Source organism: Phoenix dactylifera, chromosome 5 (assembly GCF_051530095.1).
Source record: "Phoenix dactylifera cultivar Ajwa chromosome 5, Ajwa_hap1_PhDact_Kaust_v1.1, whole genome shotgun sequence".
In the NCBI taxonomy this organism is placed as follows: Eukaryota; Viridiplantae; Streptophyta; class Magnoliopsida; order Arecales; family Arecaceae; genus Phoenix; species Phoenix dactylifera.
Window position 1 is genome coordinate 20,833,939 of NC_143194.1, and position 20,662 is coordinate 20,854,600.

The 20,662-nt window shown below is 39.6% G+C and overlaps 2 protein-coding genes, 1 long non-coding RNA gene and 2 other non-coding genes across 9 annotated transcripts; 4 read left to right on the forward strand and 1 right to left on the reverse strand.

Moving 5' to 3' along the window:
* Window positions 1-1,192: 1,192 nt before the first annotated feature.
* LOC103705585 (ABSCISIC ACID-INSENSITIVE 5-like protein 2) lies at window positions 1,193-5,244 on the forward strand. Of its 2 annotated transcripts, XM_026804020.4 has the most exons (4): window positions 1,193-1,586; window positions 2,202-2,942; window positions 3,035-3,106; window positions 4,984-5,244. In XM_026804020.4, exons 2-4 carry the CDS (start codon window positions 2,223-2,225, stop codon window positions 5,062-5,064), a joined length of 873 nt encoding a protein of 290 aa, XP_026659821.4. In that variant the 5' UTR covers window positions 1,193-1,586; window positions 2,202-2,222; the 3' UTR covers window positions 5,065-5,244. The 2 variants fall into 2 exon arrangements, with proteins under 2 accessions (XP_026659821.4, XP_026659822.4); XM_026804021.4 differs by having other exon boundaries at window positions 1,193-2,942.
* Window positions 5,245-6,947: 1,703 nt separating this feature from the next.
* Window positions 6,948-10,434, forward strand: LOC103705557 (malate dehydrogenase, cytoplasmic-like). Of its 4 annotated transcripts, none has more exons than XR_005512770.3 (3): window positions 6,948-7,523; window positions 9,690-9,807; window positions 10,025-10,296. XR_005512770.3 is itself a non-coding variant. In XM_088721797.2 (3 exons), exons 1-3 carry the CDS (start codon window positions 9,358-9,360, stop codon window positions 10,304-10,306), a joined length of 429 nt encoding a protein of 142 aa, XP_088577923.1. In that variant the 5' UTR covers window positions 7,530-9,357; the 3' UTR covers window positions 10,307-10,434. The 4 variants fall into 4 exon arrangements, 1 of the variants encoding a protein (XP_088577923.1); XR_015987095.2 differs by having other exon boundaries at window positions 6,949-7,523; window positions 9,717-9,807; XR_015987093.2 differs by lacking the exon at window positions 6,948-7,523 and adding an exon at window positions 7,530-9,386 and having other exon boundaries at window positions 9,471-9,807.
* Window positions 10,435-10,568: 134 nt separating this feature from the next.
* Window positions 10,569-19,294, forward strand: LOC149753487 (uncharacterized). Its single transcript, XR_016413194.1, has 2 exons — window positions 10,569-18,542; window positions 18,636-19,294. It is a non-coding gene; the product is annotated as an uncharacterized LOC149753487 (long non-coding RNA).
* Window positions 19,097-19,293, reverse strand: LOC113462612 (U2 spliceosomal RNA). Its single transcript, XR_003385371.1, has one exon. It is a non-coding gene; the product is annotated as a U2 spliceosomal RNA (small nuclear RNA).
* A 1,029-nt stretch (window positions 19,295-20,323) lies between the features above and the next one.
* On the forward strand, window positions 20,324-20,397 carry TRNAV-CAC (transfer RNA valine (anticodon CAC)). The gene has a single exon. It is a non-coding gene; the product is annotated as a tRNA-Val (tRNA).
* The last annotated feature ends 265 nt before the right edge of the window (window positions 20,398-20,662 follow it).

The window sequence follows — 20,662 nt, forward strand, 5'->3', positions numbered from 1 at the left end:
TGGTTACTGAAATGAGTGCTAGAATGGAAATAAAATTTTCAATTTCGATCCGATCCCGATGTCTGGTAGGGTAAGAATCAATAAAATCATATTTTGTTTGAAATCATCATTTCTTCAATTGAAAGAGCGATGATTCTACTATTAAATAGAAGGAATAATCATTCCAATGAGAATAGAAATAAAAATATTTTTAGAAAATAAAGCGATTCGTAACACTTATAGTGCTAGCAAAATAATATATTTGTGTGAATTAATTATTAATTTCCATGATACGAAATAAAAATAATATTGCAATCAATATCTTGATTAAAATATTATTTTATTAGAAAAACAAAAATATCATGTCGCATGCTTTAAAATATTTCATGAATTGTTAGACAAAAGTATACTATGTATTATGCTAGCAAATGGGCATTGCATAGCACATCTTAAACCAATATATAGGTATAAATATAAATAGTATTGAATAGAAAATAAAACTATATTAGATAAATATAAAAATCAATTTAAAATGATAAAAATGGAGTCATATAATAAATATGTTGGAAAAATAAAGTGATATCATAACCCATTAAAATACCAAAGAATATAAAATATGAGTACAAAAGGAAAAGCATAAAAATCAATAAATAAAACTAATATAAAATTGATTACATCTGAATAGTAATATTTCATATTAGAATTTAATTATTTTGTTCATGTACGAGATGCATTCAAACAATAGAATAGGAATCATGATTTATATTTCCCACCTTCCATTTTGGTTCCGTTCCGATCGTACATTATTTTTACAAACTAAAAGTAACATTAAATCCTATCCTAGCAATGCATAACCAATGGACCCATGGCCATTCCGCTCTCCATGACTACTTGCACGGGCATATAATTAGTCCCATATTGATTTTTCACTCCATAGATTTTGGATGCTTATATAAAATTAAAAAAATTAAATAATATTTTTCGACTAACCATTTTGGATGAGATCTTGAATTGTTATAAATAGTATTATAGTAAACTCAGCCTATAATCTATGAAGACTAAGAGATACTACAGCACAAATTCATGGAGGCTGACCATGACTCGATAATGGTACTTATAATTAGATTTGAATGGATTTGAATTCTTAGCCTGACGAGCAAATTAGGGCTTAAACAGAAGAGTATGTGACGACCCGTACGGATGTATTTAGTCTCATATTGATTATTAATTAAATAAATTTTAAATATTTATATAAAATTAAAAAAAATTAAATAATATTTTTACGTCAGCCATTTTGGATAAGAACAGCGAGACAATGATATCGCTCCGCACTCCATGCGCCGAAAAAACGGCGCGATCCGTGAGACCACCAACGCAAAGGCCGTACCGCTCGGAGGCTTAACTGCCTGCGCACTGAAAAATCCAATCAACTAGAGCTCCGGTTCCTACTGAAGCGAAACGGCCCCCATCTCTCTCCTCCTATTTCTCTTCCTCTCTCCTTCTTCCCATGCTATATAATCTCCTCTTCCTCCGCCTTTTTGAATCAAATCGCCACCCCATTTGTTCGCAATCTCTCTTCTCCGCATTTGTTGGGGCATGCTTTGGAGGTCGGTCACAGTGTTGATCATGCTAGCTTTTGTTTTTTTATAAAAAAAAAAATCCTTACTCAATTTAGAATTCCATTCTTATTGTCCATGGATTTCTGAGTCTGGTTTTATTTTTGTTTTTGCTTTAGATTGTAAATGTGATTCCTTTGCCATTCTATTGCATGGTGAAGTGTCCTAGCAATATGGAATATCTGCAATTCAGATTTGATCTTTGATTTTTCATTGATTCTCTGTTTTTGAATATTTTGTTTTTTAGTTATATTTTTGTTATTTTCTTAAAAATTTCGGCTTTTTATTTTGTCTTTTCCCCAATGTTGGATAGATAGTCTGCATTTCCAAATTCTCATATCCTCCGGATTGAAATTCTGGGAGTCTTTGCATGTGATTTTTATAATTGATTCAACAGATTTATATTCAGTTAACGTGAACTAAGCTTCTTGCCATCTTGTACAGTCCTTCTTGTTCTTGATATACATAGATGTGGGGTTCCATCGAACACTTTGGATTTGTACTTTGAGTCGAATCAATTCGTACAATGCATGCAAAGTGTTTGATTCGTTGGGAACAATCATATCCTGTAAAGTTGAAACTAAGTTAAGAAAATTTGAATTTCAGATACTAAAGTTTTAGTGGTGAATGGGGCTCAGAACCATGATTTCCCCCAATGGAGGTCAAGGACTTCAATGCCCACCCCCTTTCTTGAAGCAAGGTTCAGTGTACAACCTCACCCTTGATGAGGTTCCATGCCACCTTCCAGAACTTGGTGAGCCATTGAATGCTATGAACTTAGACCAGCCGTTGAATTCAGTTATGACAATGGAGCAGCAGATTCATGCCCCATCTTCGTCGTCGCTGTCGTCCACCAGCATTCCCCGACTTCTGCCTCGAAATTATAACATGAACTTTATTCTTTGCAACACGAATGTTGATGGGGCATGGCAAGAGATCATCCAACAACAAGAGCAAGGCAGTGCCGAGGGTCCTGCAACAATTGGAGAGACTACACTTGAGGACTCGCAGGCTTTGTTTTCAGTTGATTCACTACAGCAAGACGAGTGGCTGCCATACCAATTGGCTTCTGCTCAACGGCAGCAACAGCAGCAGCAGCATATGGATCTACTTGGCTCAGGCTTGTCAGTATTAGGGAATTCAGTATCTAATGCAGGGTTCAATGAGAACCAACAAATGGGGCTTCCAATGGGGTCGATGATGATGGCGAGACCTACCTCATCGGATTCGCAAACAGCTACAGAGGCGTATGGGCCTGATGAGATCGTTGATAGGAATATTGAGAGGAGGCAGAAGAGGATGATAAAAAATCGAGAGTCAGCAGCCAGGTCAAGAGCAAGGAAACAGGTGAGCTTCCTCTGGAATGAACATAAGATGTTGTGTTCCTTGGATTGATGGAATCATGATTCTTTTGTGTTTTCCTTATGGGTTGATTGCAGGCTTATCTACACCAGTTAGAACAAGAGGTGAGGCAATTGAGTAACACAATTAAGCGGCTCAAGAAGCAGAAGGTATGGAAGCTAATGAACTCCAACTATGGCTTTTTGGAAGATTTTGGGCTTTCATGAACTTTCATGCATTATATTGGTAAACCTCACCATTTAGCCAATATCAAGATAGAAATTATTGTTATACTACCATAGGAATAGGCATAATTATTCGGTGATAATGACCTAATATCAACCAACATCATATTGCTCAGAATGGCAGAGATTGATATGTACAAGTATTACCCTAGGGACCATTCATCTGCATTAGTCCTTATTCCCTAACCTTTCAGATGCTTCCTCATTTCTTAATTGAACTTATGCTCATTATAGGTAGTACATGTATTGCATAAATGCCTTCGAAGATCATAATGCCTCATTTCCGATCATAGTAGTCGTGCATGAAGGGCAAATACCCATTCTAGCATTTTGGCCATTTAGAATGACTTCCATTTCTCCCTTTTTGAGTGACTGATCCAAATATGGTACCACATCCCATAAGGAATGATTTGAGTTCCGCTTAGGCAAAGGACTTGAAAGATTACCGGTAATGTGTGTGTGTGTGTAATCAACCCATAAGGAATGATTTGAGTACCATACTGGTTCGGTACTTATACTCTGTATGGATGGCGTACTGATACTTGGTACGCCAAAAAATTTTCGTACCATACCAACACTATGTTACAGTGTTATTATGGCACCAGTACGTGGTCTAGTACTGAGACGGTAAACTTTAAGTAGAACACTTCATTATCTTCTACTTAGTATTCAAATTGTATGGTTACTTCTTAAAAGGGGGGGAAATAGAATTGCTTTCCTTCCTGGAAAATTACAGAGGCTTTATGTAAAATATTGAGTTTTCTATTGCTAAACATGTTATAATCAACACTTCCCTTTAGATAACAAAGAAAATATACATATTGCAACCCTTCACTCTAAGGGACAAGGTTATGGAGACAAAGATGACCGCTTGTGTCGTGATATAACTTTGAAAACTGATGGGTCTCGAAATCGGCCACAACTTATACGAAGGGCCGGTTAACCAAAGCTCGCCACGAAGCCTTTGGATCACCGATTAAAGCTCACCATGTGGCAAGCCCAGAAGTGCGCAGCTGATTTTAAATTTCAAAGACTCCCTACAGCTGGCGACATCTCAGTCAAAATCTTAAATGGCCTCTAGGATCCCACCAGCCAAATGAGCTGGACGCGATCCGTGTGCGAAACACCCGCGCCTGATTCTCGGAACATGCAGGAGCCTGCCAATCCCGACCGGCCCACGTGATCTAATTTTGGGGCGACAGACTCGCACCTTCGCCTATACAATCCAATCCCGGGGGACCTTCTAGATAAGTGCTTGCATGCCCTGATAGACCACTGAAAACCTCCTCTTTTTTCTAGGCATCATCTTGACTTAGGCATTGAAGAGTCCCCCACTGGTCACACTCCGACAAGAGGCCTTCTTTGTCTTTACTTAATGCAAGTTGGAGCTTGACCACAGGCTCGGGCCTGACGACAGCTCTCCATTCCAATTGCAGCCTTGCATAATCCGAATAGCTCGTCGTCATGCGCTCCAGCATCTGCAGATTCTCAGTGGCAACAAAAATTAATTTGTGCACAAATTACTTAGCGGCACCATTGTGATTTGCTTACGATTTTTTTTTTCTTGTTCTCGTTAGTCATCTTTAAGAAGAACTTGAATTGCTGCTTTTTTATGCATTTCTTCGCATATTTGATTCAGCTGCTCTTTGTTAGTCTTCCTGAAATATTAATGGTGATTGTCTTGCGTAATCTAGTATTGTATATTTTTTTTCCCTGGTGAACATAATCTCATTAGGAAGGAAGACTATTTGAAGAACTTTTCTAAAAGAATTAAATGTTTCTACTTCTTTTCTTTTTTACAGGAAGAAGAGATGCTATTGCGTTCAAGTACACCTTTAGAGCCAAGATACCAACTACGGCGAACTAGCTCTGCACCAGTCTAAAGCATGTTCCACTCGTTTTGCTTCTGTGGTCCAACGTGCACCAATTTTGACAAGGGTTTCATTTTTGTTTCTCAGGACGTTCTTTTAGATTAAGCAATTTTGATTCGCTTCAAATAACTCGGTTTTATATAAATATATCCTCGATTGAGTTTCAAAAAGGAATAAAAACAAATAAACGAGAGGGAAAGAAAGGGGTTCAAGTCAAAATCATTGAGGTTGGTCATCAACCAGGAAAGTAGCCAAGCATAGAGCAGAATTAAAATGACAACAACTGAGAGCTGCCTGAGCGGGTCTTCGACACGCTCAGCTTGTGTTCTCAGCTAGTTCAGTCATTTTAGAGGGTGACTCGGCTACGGTTATTAGTTTGATCCAGGGAGGTCAGAGGGTCGGTGCTGCCGACCATCCCTTGATCCGTGATATCTGGATGATGATGAGGGACAGAGAGGTGGTCCCGGCGAAGCATGTGTTTAGAGAAGCCAATGGGGCTGCGGATTAGGTGGCCACGTGTGTGGCTAACCATGCCAGTAGTACCCTATGGGCAGGGGATGGGGAGCTGCCTCGAAAGCTCCGTGATATTTTGTTTTTCAATTTTATTGGGTGCATCCGTACACGTGTTGTATAGATCACTCGGTCCAAAGCAAAAAAAAAAAAAGAGAGAGAGAGAGAGAGAGAGAGAGAGAGAGAGAGAGAGAGAGAGAATAAGAGGAAGAAGAAAAAGAAAAAGAAAAAAAAAAAGGAGAGTTAATGCCCGGGAGGGGGGGGGTTAAAACTGGAAAAGTTGATGGCCCGATCTTTGTCAGTTGGATTCCACCAAGCGAACCAGCTGACAGCAGCCTGGTACCACACAACGGATTGGGTTTTCCTCATGGGTTCTGATCGGGTCTCAAAAATTTCTAGAGCTTCTTTTTCCGACAAGGTGTTGCGAAGCAAAGAGGCAACCAAAAGAGTCCTCAAGTCTGCCTTAATTTTCTCTTCGCATTTTGTTCTCCCCAACTCGACCAAGGAGGTATAATATCAAAAGACTATGTCTAACTCTCGAACCATCCGGCAGCACCCTCCACATATGGCTAGCAAACCGTCATTTGTAAAATAAATTGTAATAAGTTAGGAGCTCACCTAAAAATACGAGTTAGAAAGTATAAGTATCGAAGATCTACCTACTGCATGAATCCTCACACAAATGATGCGCTGCCTTATCAACAAAGAACATGTAGAGGATCGACTTGGATGTTTCTTCTCCCCAAATTGTCACTCAATGAGCACCCTCTTTTTGGATAGAATCTCGCAGAAAATTTTGACCTTTAGAGGGACTTGCAAAGAGTACCCCCATGGTTTAGGAAACAATAGGTGGATTTCAAAAATAACTGGCCATCCTTGTCGGATCTCTAAGGTGATCGATCCAACTGATTGGAAATTTGGTAATATCTGATTAAATTATAGAGGGAGCAAAGACAATACCGGGTGTCGTACTAGTACCACTCTATAACTATATCTCATGCACTATATATCGGTATCGAACTAATAAAGTATGGTACGCTCCATGCCATTCTAATCAGTACAATATAGCTAGGTCTGTTAATGAGCCGAGCTGCTCGGGCTCGGCTCGGGCCTGGCTCGGTAAAAGCCCGGCTCGGGCTCGACTCGTTAGTCAAACGAGCCCGAGCCCGAGCCCAACATAAGACCCGTTTACACCCGAGCCCGAGCCCGAGCCCGAGCCCGAGCAGCTCACGAGCCCAAACGAGCTCTAGTCTCCCAGTCGGCCAGCGGCCCAGCCCAAAGGAGCTCTAGTCTGAATTGTGAAGTCTCCCAGCCGGCCGGCCAGGCCCAGCCCAGCCCCCTCCCAATTGACCATTTGCCCAGGCCCCACCGCAGCACCGCCCCAGGTGGCCAGTTGCCCTAGTCTCCCACTCCCAGCCCTCTTCCGAATCCCGATCAGTCGATCCCCTTCCCCGACTTGCTGCGGCGTAGCTCCTTCTCCATTTTGCGGCCAATCCTCCACCTCCAAGGCTCCAACCAGCTCTGTTGGTCTGCCCCCGTTGCCTTCAAAGGACCAACAAGCCGTGAAGGTGAAGCACTTCGGTAGTTCGAACGCTGAAGCCCCTCTGCCTCCTCCTTTCACCACCGCCCGACGCCCCGACCCCGCCACGTTCCGCCTCCCTTCGCCCGCATGCTGCGCCGCTGGCCATGAAGCCCGGCTCCATAGACAGCACCACCGAAACCCCCCACACCCTTCAAACCCCCCTTCACCCCTGCCTCCCTCCAAACCCCTCTCGCCCTCCAAACCCCTCCGGCCCTCCCTCTCCTCCGAATCCCTCACCCCTTCCCCTCCAAACCCCCACACCACACTACAAGACCCATCTGGACCTCGACAACTTGACCCCTTGACTTGCTCCTCCCGGACCTTCCCCAACCCCCGACCCTGACTTGCTGCGGCACTGACCTCTGACCCTGACTTGCTGGTGAGTTCCTTCTTCTTTCCTCAACGTCCATCATCTCTTTGCTCATCACTCCTCAGCTCCTCTATTGTTTTGAGTTTTTCCATCATTTCTCTTTCTTTTATTTATTGTTTCTGTTATTATTGTTATTATTATTTCTTTATCAAAACGTGTTTGGGAGGAGGGCTGAATGTTATGCTTTTAAATTAATTGGCGTCTAAATTTGATTGGTTTTGTTTTATCCTTGACTAGGTTTTGTATGGCAAGCTTATGTACTAAATATGTAATTTGATTGGTTGTTTATATTTTTCAAGAAATGTCAAATGGCCAACCTGAATTTGATCAACATGCCTCTACAGCTTATAGTAAAAATGAACTTGTTGAATTGGAAAATATTATTCATAAAGATGATGCAATGGATGAAATGAAAGATATGGGTACAGAACAATCTTAGGATGACCCAAACAAGAGGAAAAGATCTGAAGTGTGGACTAAATTTGATATTGTAACAGTAGATGGCAACACAAAGGCAAAATACAACTATTGTAATGCTAAATCGGCATGGAAGAAGGGGGTGCCACAACTCATCTTAAAAGACATTTAAACGCTTGCATGCCTCAAAAACTTTCTAAGTCTAGCAAAGACAAAGAGTTAAAACAAAGCTTATTGTCGTTTGAGGTTACTCAAGGTCATGCAATGCTAGCAACTTACAAGTATGATAAAGACAAGATAAGAGAAATTCTTACAAAGATGTTTATAGTGCATCAGTATCCTTTTAGAATAGTGGAACATCAGTTCTTTATTTTATTCTGTAAGGCTCTTAATCCAAAATTTGAGCTAATAAAGTGGGTTACTTTGAGGAATGACTGCATGAAAATATTTGCAATTGAGAAGCAAAAGTTGAGGTCAATGTTAAGAAATGTTGATAGAATTAGCTTAACGACTGATCTATGGACTTCAAATCAAACAATAGGGTATATTTACCTCACTGGACATTTCTTAGATTCTGAATGGAAGTTGCAAAAGAGAATTTTAAATTTTTGTAGCTTGGCACCTCCCCACACCGGAATTACTATTGCTGATTGTATTCTTCAGTGTCTAACTGAATGGGGGATTGAAGATAAAGTTTTCACTATTATGTTAGACAATGCATCTCGAATGACACAGTAGTCAAGGTCTTGAGGGAAAATTTTGCAATCAAAGGAAAGCTTTACTTCAATGGAAAAATATTTCATGTTCGCTATTGTGCACATGTTTTGAACCTAATGATACAAGATGGTTTAGCAAAAATACGGGATGTAATTGAGAATATCCGCGAAAGTGTGAAATATCTGAAGATGTCTTCTTCACAACTTCACAAGTTTAATGAAATTGTCAAACAATTGAAATTGTCAACCTCTAAAATTCTTCAACTTGATGTGTCTACTTGATGGAACTCAACATATGAAATGCTAGAGTCAGCACTGGAGTTCAAACCGGTGTTTCCAGTGTACAAGGAAAGAGACTCCAACTATAAATGGTTGCCATCCGAGGAGGACTGGATACGAGCTACAGAAGTTTCAAAATTTTTAGAAGTTTTTAATGAAGCCACAGAAGTGTTCTCAGGACGTCAATATCCAATTTCAAATTTGTTCCTTAAAGAAATTTGGAGAGTGAAGAAGAAATTAAATGATATGTCCTTCGATACTAGAGATTTTGTGATGCGCATGGCTCGAAGAATGTATGAAAAAATTGAGAAGTATTGGAGAGACTGTAACTTACTAATGGCAATTGGAGGTAGAATGCTTGATCAATATCGTAGCTCTTTGAAGCCTGAGACTGTTACAAGCTTTGATTTGTACTGGAGAATGGTTGCGTCATGAGCTTGGATTGGTGCAGTCATCAAATGTAAGTATCATTTATAGTATTTAATATATCTTTTAGTAGTTAGTTTTCCAATTTATAATTTCTGATTTCTTGTTTAGTAGTTAGGTTGATGAAGAGTTTATGCGATGGAACAAAGAGTCTACAGAGACTGGTCTAAACTAGACTACTTGAGAACTTGAGATTTATTATATTTATTGTGTTTCTTGAACTCTTTTATAGAACTTGATTTGTATGGGATGTTTTTTAGTTTGTTGGGGTTTCACGTAGACCATTTAAATTCTTTTTGATTGTCATTGCCTTTGTGCTTGGATGTGGTTAATGCAGGTTTGATTGTTATTGCCTTTGTGCAAGGTGTCATAAAACTTCTACATTGCACAAGTGCATGTGCGTCATATTCTTGCTCAGAATGCACTCCGAAAAGTATGCAGCTGCAAACTGTAAGGTGTGAAACATCACATATGCACCTGCTATCTAGTTATTCATCTCTTTTCTGTAAATGTGTGGATGTTTAATAATATTTAAAAATTGCAGCACAGCACAGTTTAGTTCAGAGAACTTGTTACTTGTACAGTTCTTGCTGTTTCAGTGTGGATTACTTATTTATATATATCCATGATCTGATTCTGTCTTTTTCCAAAGTTTACAATTTTGTCCTGCAGGTGCTAGTTGTGGCTAATCCTGCAAATACGAATGCTCTGATTTTGAAAGAGTTTGCTCCATCCATCCCTGAAAAAAATATAACTTGCTTGACACGACTACATCACAACAGGGCACTGGGCCAGATTGCTGAGAGATTAAACATTCAAGTCAGTGATGTTAAGAATGTAATCATTTGGGGAAATCATTCTTCCACTCAGTACCCTAATGTAAACCATGCAACTGTAAAAACACCAGGTGGTGAAAAGCCTGCCCGTGAACTTGTTGCCGCTGATGATTGGTAAGTGTGCACAGAGACATACTTTTATGCTTACAATGTTCCTAAAATCCATTGACACCAGAATCTCCGGTGGTTCAAATCCTACAGCGCCGACGTATATTGGATCATAATAAAAAAAATTTACACAAAAAAGATATATTGGATCCCTTTTATCGAGCCCGAGCCTGAGCCCGAGACCGAGCTCGTATCGAGCCCGAGGGCTTGAGCTCGTAATTACTCAAGCCCAAGCCTTTGCTTTGCCAAGCAAGCCCGAACTCAAGCCAATACGAAGCTCAGTACCGAGCCCGAGCCCGAGCCCAAGCTTCTGTAAAACGAGCCGAGCCAGGCTCGGGCTCGGCTCGGCTTGTTAACAGGCCTAAATATAGCATACCATGCCCTCCACCATAGCCTACGTTCTATCTTTTTCAAGAATATCTGCCCAATCTGTCTCAAGAAGCTTCTTGTTACCAATCGGAGTTCCAAGATATGTGAAGGGGGATTTTTCAACCTACAGCCAAGAATGTTAGCGCAGCTATGGTACTCAGGAGATAGGTGGATGGGAATCATCTCTGAAATGGAAATTAAGCTTGAATCTGAGCAGAGATAAGAAGCATGCAAAATAATTCTAAGTGCTGCCATGAAAGCCAGATTTGCCTTGAGATACCAGCATCGTCCAGGCATTTGATAGGCCAACCAAGAGAAATCCGTCCCAAACTCTCCATTCAATCCAAAATTATGAGCTTTGTGGAGTATACCGGACAAAGTGTGAGGACCTGTACGGGCGTGTGTTTAGTTCCACATCGGTTATTCGCTGGGTAGATCTTGGGTACTTATACAGGATCAAGGAACCCATATAATACCTTTCGATTAGTCATTTTGGGTGAGATCCTGGGTTGTTACAAATGATATCAGAGCGGACCCGGCCCATAACCTATGTGAACTAAGGGACACTGCAGTACGGATCCATTGGGGCTGACCACGGGCCAATCGTGGTGTTTGTAATTAGATTTGAATAGATTTGAACCCTTAGCCTGACGAGGATGGCTTGAACCAGGGGAGTATGTGAGGATCCGTGCATGCGTGTATTTAGTCCCACATCGATTATTCGCTGGGTAGATCTTGGGTACTTATACAGGATTAAGTAACCCAAATAATACCTTCTGGCTAGCCATTTGGGGTGAGATCCTGGGTTGTTACAAAAAGTATCAGCAGCAATGAGAATGATAAGGGATCGTCCTGTGTAAAGACTTCTGCCGCAACGTATAGCTCTGCTACGGGCAGGATATCATCTAGCTGTGAAAAAATCCAGAATGGAGTTCTGGTTCAAAGAGTAAATCAAGTCAAACAATAATGCTTTCCCCCCGCTGAGATTCGTGAACAAGCTCGTGAGCAACAAACACTCTCCCAGAAAAATCACTCTTTGTTTAATGAATGCCCATTGTCCATGGACATCGACATTTCCAGTGGTAGGACTGTTAGAATAATTTCAAAATATGGGCTTACACTGATTGCGTATTTTTGTTTTATAAAACGGGTTATACGTATGGCTCAGAATGGTACTATGGTTAAGCCCAATATGATGTGTGATCATTTTGTTTCATGTATTTTGGTGCACCTTGGATGTATAGGATTGAGTCCTATTTATTGTGGTAATTTTGGTATGTAGGCCAGAAAATCCAATTAGAATTTTGGAGCCTTTAATGGGAAGGCTCCTCTATGTTTCCTATATATAGGCTAGGTCCCCCTCTCCTCTCCATATGGTTGATAGCTTGCCCCATTGACGACTATCTTTTGTGAGGAGCAAGGAAGGGAAGATCCAGCTACTATTATTCCAGATGATTGAAGAACGTATTCAATATGTCTTCCGCAGGTATATCTCTTAAACTTGAATACTGTATTATTGTGATTCTAAATCTTAACATGTTATTATTTATGATTAACAATTGGTATCAGATCCTCCATTCTAGGATTAGAATTCTTCATATATAATTATTATTTTATCTGGATTTATGGATTAATTTTATGCATTGGTGAATGGATCTTCTGCATAAATTGAACTCTCATTGATAATCAAATATCTGATTTTATTTTATTTTAGATTTGCATGAAATATGATTGTATATGATTTTCGGATTATTAAAAAAAAAAACTCTGTGTTTTTCCTTCTCCCGCAGGCATCCTCTATCTTCTTTCCGTTTTGCAAATCCTTTGCCTGTTTTACAAATCCTCTGTTCATGGGAAGGAAGAAGAAGATGAAGGATGGCATGGGATCTTCGTCGCCGCCGACTGGCGCCTCTGCGCCGTGCGAGGCGGCGGAAGGAAGCTAAGGTGGCTCCCGCGTTTCCGCCGCGGGGGAACGCCCGACCCCCCGAGCCCAGCCACCTCACGGCCGAGCTTGGCGACTCCATGGGCCGGCCACGCACCTCGTGGCATCGCGACGACCTGGAGATGGGGGTCGCCGCCCACGGGTGGTGGCCGGCATGGTGGCCGCCATGGAAAGCAGCCACAGGTTGCTTTAAAATAAAAAAAAAATGAGGGCCTTCCTCTCCGCTGGCCGACGCCTCTGTGCCGTGCGACGGCCGGCGGAAGGAGGCCAAGGCAGCTCGCCCGCCACCACCGCAGGCGGACGGCCGACCCACGGCGCCACAGCAGGTGGACGCCGCCTTCGCTGCAGGCCGAGGCGTGTCCCGAGCCACCCCACGGCCGGCTGTGGGGCGTCGCGGCGGCCCGGGGAGCGTCGCCGGCCACTCGCAGTGGCCGGCGTGGGTGGCGGCCATGGGTGGCAGCCGCAGGCTGCCACCATGGGGCAGCAATGGGTAGCAGCCACGGGCTGCTTCCCAAACAAACAAAAAAAAAAAACAGGGGAGGCGGCGGTTAGAGGAAGAAGATAGAGAAAAGGAAAATAAAAAAAATAGGTTTAGGATTTTTCCTTTTTGATCGGGCTTGGGCCTACTTAGCTAAATCTGAATACGTCATAATTGCAAGTTGGGCTCTTTTATATAACCAGCCCAATTTTATTTAATGGACCATAATGGATTTTGGGCCTGGAGCTAAGAGTTAGCAACCCATTTAATTATTGTTTAAATACTGAATAATTTGAATTAGGCCCTCATGCATATTAATTATTGAAGTGTTAAATTTTGGACATATCTTGCTGCGATATATGTCTTGAATTTTGTGATTAACATTTTTTGATTAAATCACATGTGATTTTGATTATGATTATAGCATGTTTAATGGTTATGATTTTGTCACATAACTATCATTTTGTGATTAAAATTTGTTGGGCATAAAGACTATCCTTATTTTCCCATTAAGAGAATATTTTGAAATTGAAGTGGGTGGTAGCCACCAAAGTGGCACACTCACTGATATTTATCTGATTTTCTCAAAAAAAAAAAGGTAGCATTACATTTTTCTAGATTATTGCATGCAATATCTTGTCCGAAGGTGTTATTGTGTATGATGATTTAGAAAAATGACATGAAGTGATTAATGGGATTGCATTCGCCTAGAATCATTCTTCTGCCTAAAGGCGACGGTGTTTCGAAAGTTGATGTGACTTTGTTAATTGGCTTCATGATATATCTTAAGAATACCTTATAGCGTGTTGTATTGTTAGCCCAAAAGTGACTTTACAATGATGCACCAAGGCTCTTACCGTAATTAGACTTTTATGTTTTTCAAGTTGATTACGAACTATCTAATTAATAGCCCAAGTTGATTAGATAGATATGTTATCATCCATTGATTGCATGCATCATATTTGCATGATATTAAATAAAATATGTTGTTTCCGCAGTTTTGAATGCCTCTTCCCTTTCAAGCCAATTGTCTGCTATTGAAACCTTGACTTAAAATAATTATGTAAGATGGAAACGAGATAGCACCATCCTAACTATAGCTCACCAATCTCCAATTGAAACTAGTTACATCACATGCATCAAACTTAAAATGCCTTGTAGTGCCTGCTGGAAGCTCTGGCAACATTAAGAAAATGCTGAAGGCAAGAAGAAAAGTTCCCATGCAGAATGCTGGATGAGGAAGAATGGCACCCATCCCTTTGCTACTTGTTAAGGCTTGCTAGTGGACAGATTGAGTAGGTGACATACGTTGAACATTGAATACTGGATACCGCACACTGGTGTCCTATTTCCTCAAGCATGGGCCTTACTCGGTTGTCCCTAGCGTTGGGTCAAGTAGAACTTTAGAGTGCTCACAAAGAAAGAATGTTTTTTTAACATGCCCAACGTTAGATTACCAAAACAACCTTCACCAGTCCGGAGTCTCTCTAGTTCATGACATGAACTGAAGGGTGCAGCTCAATGACCCACCATCTGCTGTGAGTAAGAATGGCATGGATGTACTATATGAGTCCTATAACCTATACCTCTTCTATATCTGTGTCATCTTATTATTACGGATGCATAAATGGAAATGAATGGATGAACAAGACCCTTTAGCTAGTGATATGTACATCATAAGGAGAGAATTAAGACTGATATGATTACTACTACTGCATGGTAAAAGGGCCTTTTTTGTAATCCTTTGGATACCCTTTTGTTTTGGGATTTTAGCTTAGAAGGGTGCGGTTGTTGCAATGAAACCTCTGCAGTCACCAACTTCTAGAGGGAATTTGATTAGTCTTGGTAATCAAAGGGAGACTGCCCAACCCTAATAATTACAAGAACTAATAGTGGTAACGACCCTAGCATCTAATCATTAGAAACAAAAAAAAAAAAAAAACTTAATTGCTTATATTATACAATGCCATTCTGCTGGCTTTCCATATTGGCTGGTAAGAAGTTCTTCTATATTGTGGCATAAGCATTTAGGGCACATTTTAAGGGAGCGAATGGAGAGATTGATGAAAGCTGAGATTATGCCCTCTCTGTTTTTTTGGATTTTGACACTTGAATAGATTGTATAAGGAAAAAGTTGACCAAAAACTACAAGAAAGGGATCTACTAGGAGCGATTGTCTTTTGGATCTTATTCACTCCGATATTAGTAGACCGTTACCTTCTACTATATGTGAGAATAAATACTTCATAACCTTCATTAATGTTTTCTCGTGTTATGGTTATGTTTACTTGATTAATGATAAATCTCTCGCTCTTGAGAAATTCAAGATATTTAAAATGGAAATAGAAAAGCAATGTGGGAAGAGTATTAAAATTGTGAAATCTAACCGTTGTGGTGAATACTATGGTAAGTATGACGAATCCGGTCAGAACATGGGTTATTTTGTGAGATTTTTACAAGAATGTGGGATAGTTCCTCAATACACAATGCCAGAAACAGCTGAGCAAAATGGTATTTCTGAAAAGCGTGATCGGACTCTGAAGGATAAAGTTAGGAGTATGATTAGTAGAACAAATTTACCAGAATTCTTATGGGGTGAAACATTGAAATCTGTCATGTACATTCTGAAAAGGGTTCCTAGTAAAACTATTGAGAAAACTCGTTTTGAATTGTGGACATGTCGTAAACCCAGTTTAGCCCATTTTAGAGTTTGGGCTGCCCAACTGAGGTTAGGATTTATAATCCTTCTGAAAAGAAATTAGACCCTAAATCCACACCAGGTTTTTTCATTGGGTATCCAGATAGACAAAAAGGCTATAAGTTCTATTGTCCTAATCGTAGCACCAGAATTGTTGAGTTCATTACGGTGAAATTTTTAGAAAATGATGTTAGTAATAGTAAGAGTTCTGTGTTAAAGAAAACTTTTGCTGTACCGGATCAAGTTGTGGCTCCAATTCTCATTGTAGAAGAAAGAGTTATTTCTCAGCCGATTACAACAATTAATGAAGAACCTGGGCATCAAGAAGAGCTTCACATTCCTCCTCCAACTACAGTTGAGTCAGTTTATGAACTATAAGTTAGGAGATCACAAAGGGAAAGAAGGTCTGCCTTGCCTAATGATTATATTGTTTACTTACTGGAGAGTGATTTTAATATTGGACACAATATTAATCCTGTCTCTTTTAATGAAGCATTAACAAGACCTGACTCAGATAAATGGCTGAATGCCATGGAAGATGAAATATTTTCTATGAAGAGAAATAGAGTTTGGGAACTTGTTAAACTTCCACCACATATTAAGGCTATAGGTTGCAAATGGGTTTACAAATCCAAGTTAGACTCAAAAGGGGATGTTGAATGACAAAAAGCTAGGCTGGTTGCCAAAGGGTTCACTCAGTGAGAGAGCATTGACTATAATGAGACTTTTTCACCGGTTTCATCGAAGGACTCTTTTAGAATTATCATGGCACTTATAGCACACTATAATTTGGAGCTTCATCAAATGAATGTTAAGACAGCATTTTTAAATTGATATCTCTGTGAAGAAGTTTACATGAGGCAACCTAAAAGTTTTGTCATAGAGGAAAAGAAAAATTTGGTGTGTAAGTTGAACAAATCCATACACAGGCTCAAGCAAGCATCCCGATAATAGTGTTTGAAATTTGATGAAGTTGTGACTTCTCTTGGATTTGTTGCAAATAAAGTGGACCAATGCATTTATCTCAAGATCAGTAGGAGAAAATTTATTTTTCTTGTTTTGTATGTGGATGATATTTTACTTGCTAGTAGTGACTTAGGGTTACTTAATGAGATAAAGAAAATATTATCTGCTAATTTTGAAATGAAAGATCTTGGGGAAGCTTCTTTTATACTTGGTATTGAGATACAGCGTGAAAGAGGCCATGGTTTGTTGGAACTTTCACAGAAGACATACATACGACGCATCCTAGAGAGGATCAATATGCAAAACTGTGCATCCGGTGATATACCTATAGTAAAAGAGGATAAGTTTAGCAAAGCCTAGTGTCCAAGAAATGAACTTGAAAGAGAATCTTTGAAAAACATACCCTATGCAAGTGATGTAGGGAGCCTGATGTATGCTCAAGTTTGCACTAGACCTGATATAGCCTATGCAGTAAGCGTCCGTAGTAGATTTCAATCGAATCCAGGACAAGAGCATTGGAAAGCAGCTGAGAAAGTTATGAGATATTTGAAAAAGACTGAAGATTATATGCTTACCTTTCAGCGTACAGATCATCTTGAGGTAGTGGGCTACTCAGATTCTGATTTTGCAGGATGTCAAGATGATCTGAAGTCAACTTCAGGCTATGTTTTTATTATGGCTGGTGGGAGCAATGATTGCAGACCTATTGACTAAGGGACTCGCAATGAAAGTCTTTAAGACACCATATTGCTAATATGGGCATTGTGGAAACCTTTGATATTTTTGGTTAGTGGAAGTTATTTATGTAAAAGAACTACGTTTTGGCTTGATCCCCTTTACGGGGTACGTAGGCAACCCATATGCTTCGGATACAGCCTCTTCCAATAATAATAATATTTATCTTTCTATTTATAATTCTGTATTTTGTGCACAGAAATTATAATTATGCTTGAGCATGCATTTCACATATGTCTTTTATTATGATATCATTTTGATCTCGAGATATAATGCATAAAGACATGATGTGAGTCTCTTTTGAGACATGTGGCTTCTTTTGAAGCATTTATGAGGACCGATATGAATTAGCACACCTTTGATCACATTTTGGTGCTAAGTTTATACTACATACTACCACATTGGTTGGAGGATGGGGATCCATGTCAATAAGGATGTTAGCATTTTTAGCTGTGGAGGGGTCGATCATACATCGATTAAATGGTGTAACGACTTCCATGTTCAATGTTGATGTTCTTGTTGGACCGGATCATGTATCCAAGGTGATTATCATTTGAGCTATATGTGTGGCCACTTTTGTAGTCTAACCCGAGAGTCGTTTTCAAAACAAAGTTTTTTTTTAAAATTAATATGGCAGTCCGTGTTCGCCCAAGTGAGAGAATGTTAGAATAATTTCAAAATATGGGCTTACACTGATTGCGTATTTTTGTTTTATAAAACGGGTTATACGTATGGCTCAGAATGGTACTATGGTTAAGCCCAATATGATGTGCGATCATTTTGTTTTATGGGTTTTTGTGCACCTTGGATGTATAAGATTGAGTCCTATTTATTGTGGTAATTTTGGTATGTAGGCCAGAAAACCCAATTAGGATTTTGGAGCCTTTAATGAGAAGGCTCATCTATGTTTCCTATATATAGGCTAGGTTCCTCTCTCCTCTCCATATGGTTGATAGCTTGCCCCATTGACGGCTATCTTTTGTGAGGAGCAAGGAAGGGAAGATCCAACTGCTATTATTCCAGGTGATTAAAGAACGTATTCAATATGTCTTCCACAGGTATATCTCTCAAACTTGAATATTGTATTATTGTGATTTTAAATCTTAGTATGTTATTATTTATAATTAACAAGGACATCCTCTATTTGCAAGGATTTTGGTGAAAATTTTCCACAAGACCGAGGAGGCTTATAGGGAGGAAATCACCGGATGGGATGTGCTTGCGGAATCCGGTTTGACCTCAACTCCGAAGTTTTTTTTTTTTTTTTTTTTTGGTAAAAAACGGCTACTCATTCATATAGATCTAACATGAGTACAGCCTGCCATGTCCGTAGAAATAAAAGACAACAGAGAAGAAGGAGCGTCTCCGAAGTTGTTCATGAAAATAGAGATGGAAAGCATAAAGAAGTTCCATGATATTTCCGTATGCTTTTTGAAAAACAATTTCCCGTCGGAATTTTTTTAAATATATGCACCGTATCCAGCTCTGAATAAACTTATTAAAAAAATACAAACAAAAGCGACGAGAAAGTGGAAGGCAGGCCCTCTGAACTCTATTACCGGTTGGACTCGGCCTGTCGCAGAAGTGGATAACATTTGTAATTGAGATTTGGTTGGGGTGCGCCAGGCCCGTGCAGTAGTGCAACGCATGGGCGACGCGCGAGAGCCCCAGTGGCAAGCCACTGCGGTGGGCTCTCCCCCACAAAAAATTAATTTAATATCATGGTGGGTCGATGACCCACGTATCAGATATTAAACTGATAAGAACAGATACTACACTTGATCTTAGCCAAAAGGCCGAGAAAGGTATGATTTGCTAAGTCGCTCCCACCGCCTTTTATACTGAGACCCCTTTACCCGCATGTTGCATGCAGCCGATGTGGGACTATATACTAATGGCTCCTATCATGGTTTATGAATCACAAGGGGCACGTGGGCATTCGTTTGGTAAGAAAAATAAGAGTCATTGGAATAAACCACTATAACGATTATAATAGAATTGTAGATGAGATAAAACAAGAAAATAAGATTAACTATGAGCTATGACATTAATTTTTACAATTAATACATATTTTTACATTTTAAAGTCTTGTTTAAACCAACACCTTAGCCAACCTAACCTGACTTAGCCAAAATCATGTTTAAATCTAAACTTCTAGATTAGGTCAGCATGCCTCATCTTCACACAGCCCAGGTTCTTTGCTTGAAAAAACTAATTTCTAACCAAAATAATTATTATTGTATCTAAGAAAGGAAAAGGAGTACTATTCAAGGATAAATTACAATACATTTCTTCTATATCAAATTGCAGGAGACATACGGATCTCCACAACTAAACCCTCCAACTCTTTACTAGGTTTGATTTATCATCTAGTCTTGCTCATGGTATATCCAATTCCACTTCGTTAACCCAATGGATCCCCGCAATTAGTCAAACGGTAATCATGATGACCAAAAAATAGTCACCAGCAATGTATGAATTTACTCTCCTCATCTTGCTCGCATCTCTCGAACCACATAATTATACAAAATTTCAATTTCTACAAGCAGTTGATTCTCTACATAGTTGGTGATGTTAGGGTATAAATGTCGACGCAGATGCCAGATCAAATAGCTACCCCTCATCATTAATCACACATTTTGAAAATAATATGCAAACCATAACTAATTTTTAACTTATACTAGTTTATTGTATAGGCGATCCAAACCATAGTTGTCAGTAACATGGCCTTACTTTTGGGTCCAAAAACACGCCATGTCCGTGATGCAAGTGATATGATCGGGTGTCTTATTGGATAGAAATATATTTTATAAAGACGTTCAATAAGTCTCCTGGTGTGGTCTGGGTAGTGTAGTCGGTTATCACGCTAGTCTCACACACTAGAGGTCCCCGGTTCGAACCCGGGCTCAGACAAACAAAATTTTGTTTTAAACAAAATCTATTTAGTTTATTCTAGTTTTATAGTATTTTCTAAATATTCTTTTATTTTTTACTTAAACTTTTATAGTTTTCGATGCTAATCATTGTGTGCAGTAGAATATGACAGGTGATTCTTTTTAAAACAAGAATCCTAATTTAACTGTCGAAAATTTAACTGTCAAACTTGTGCGGTAATACTAATGATGGTGCAGGAAATATTTTTTTATAAATATCATTTTATTTTCAACTAACTGAAAAA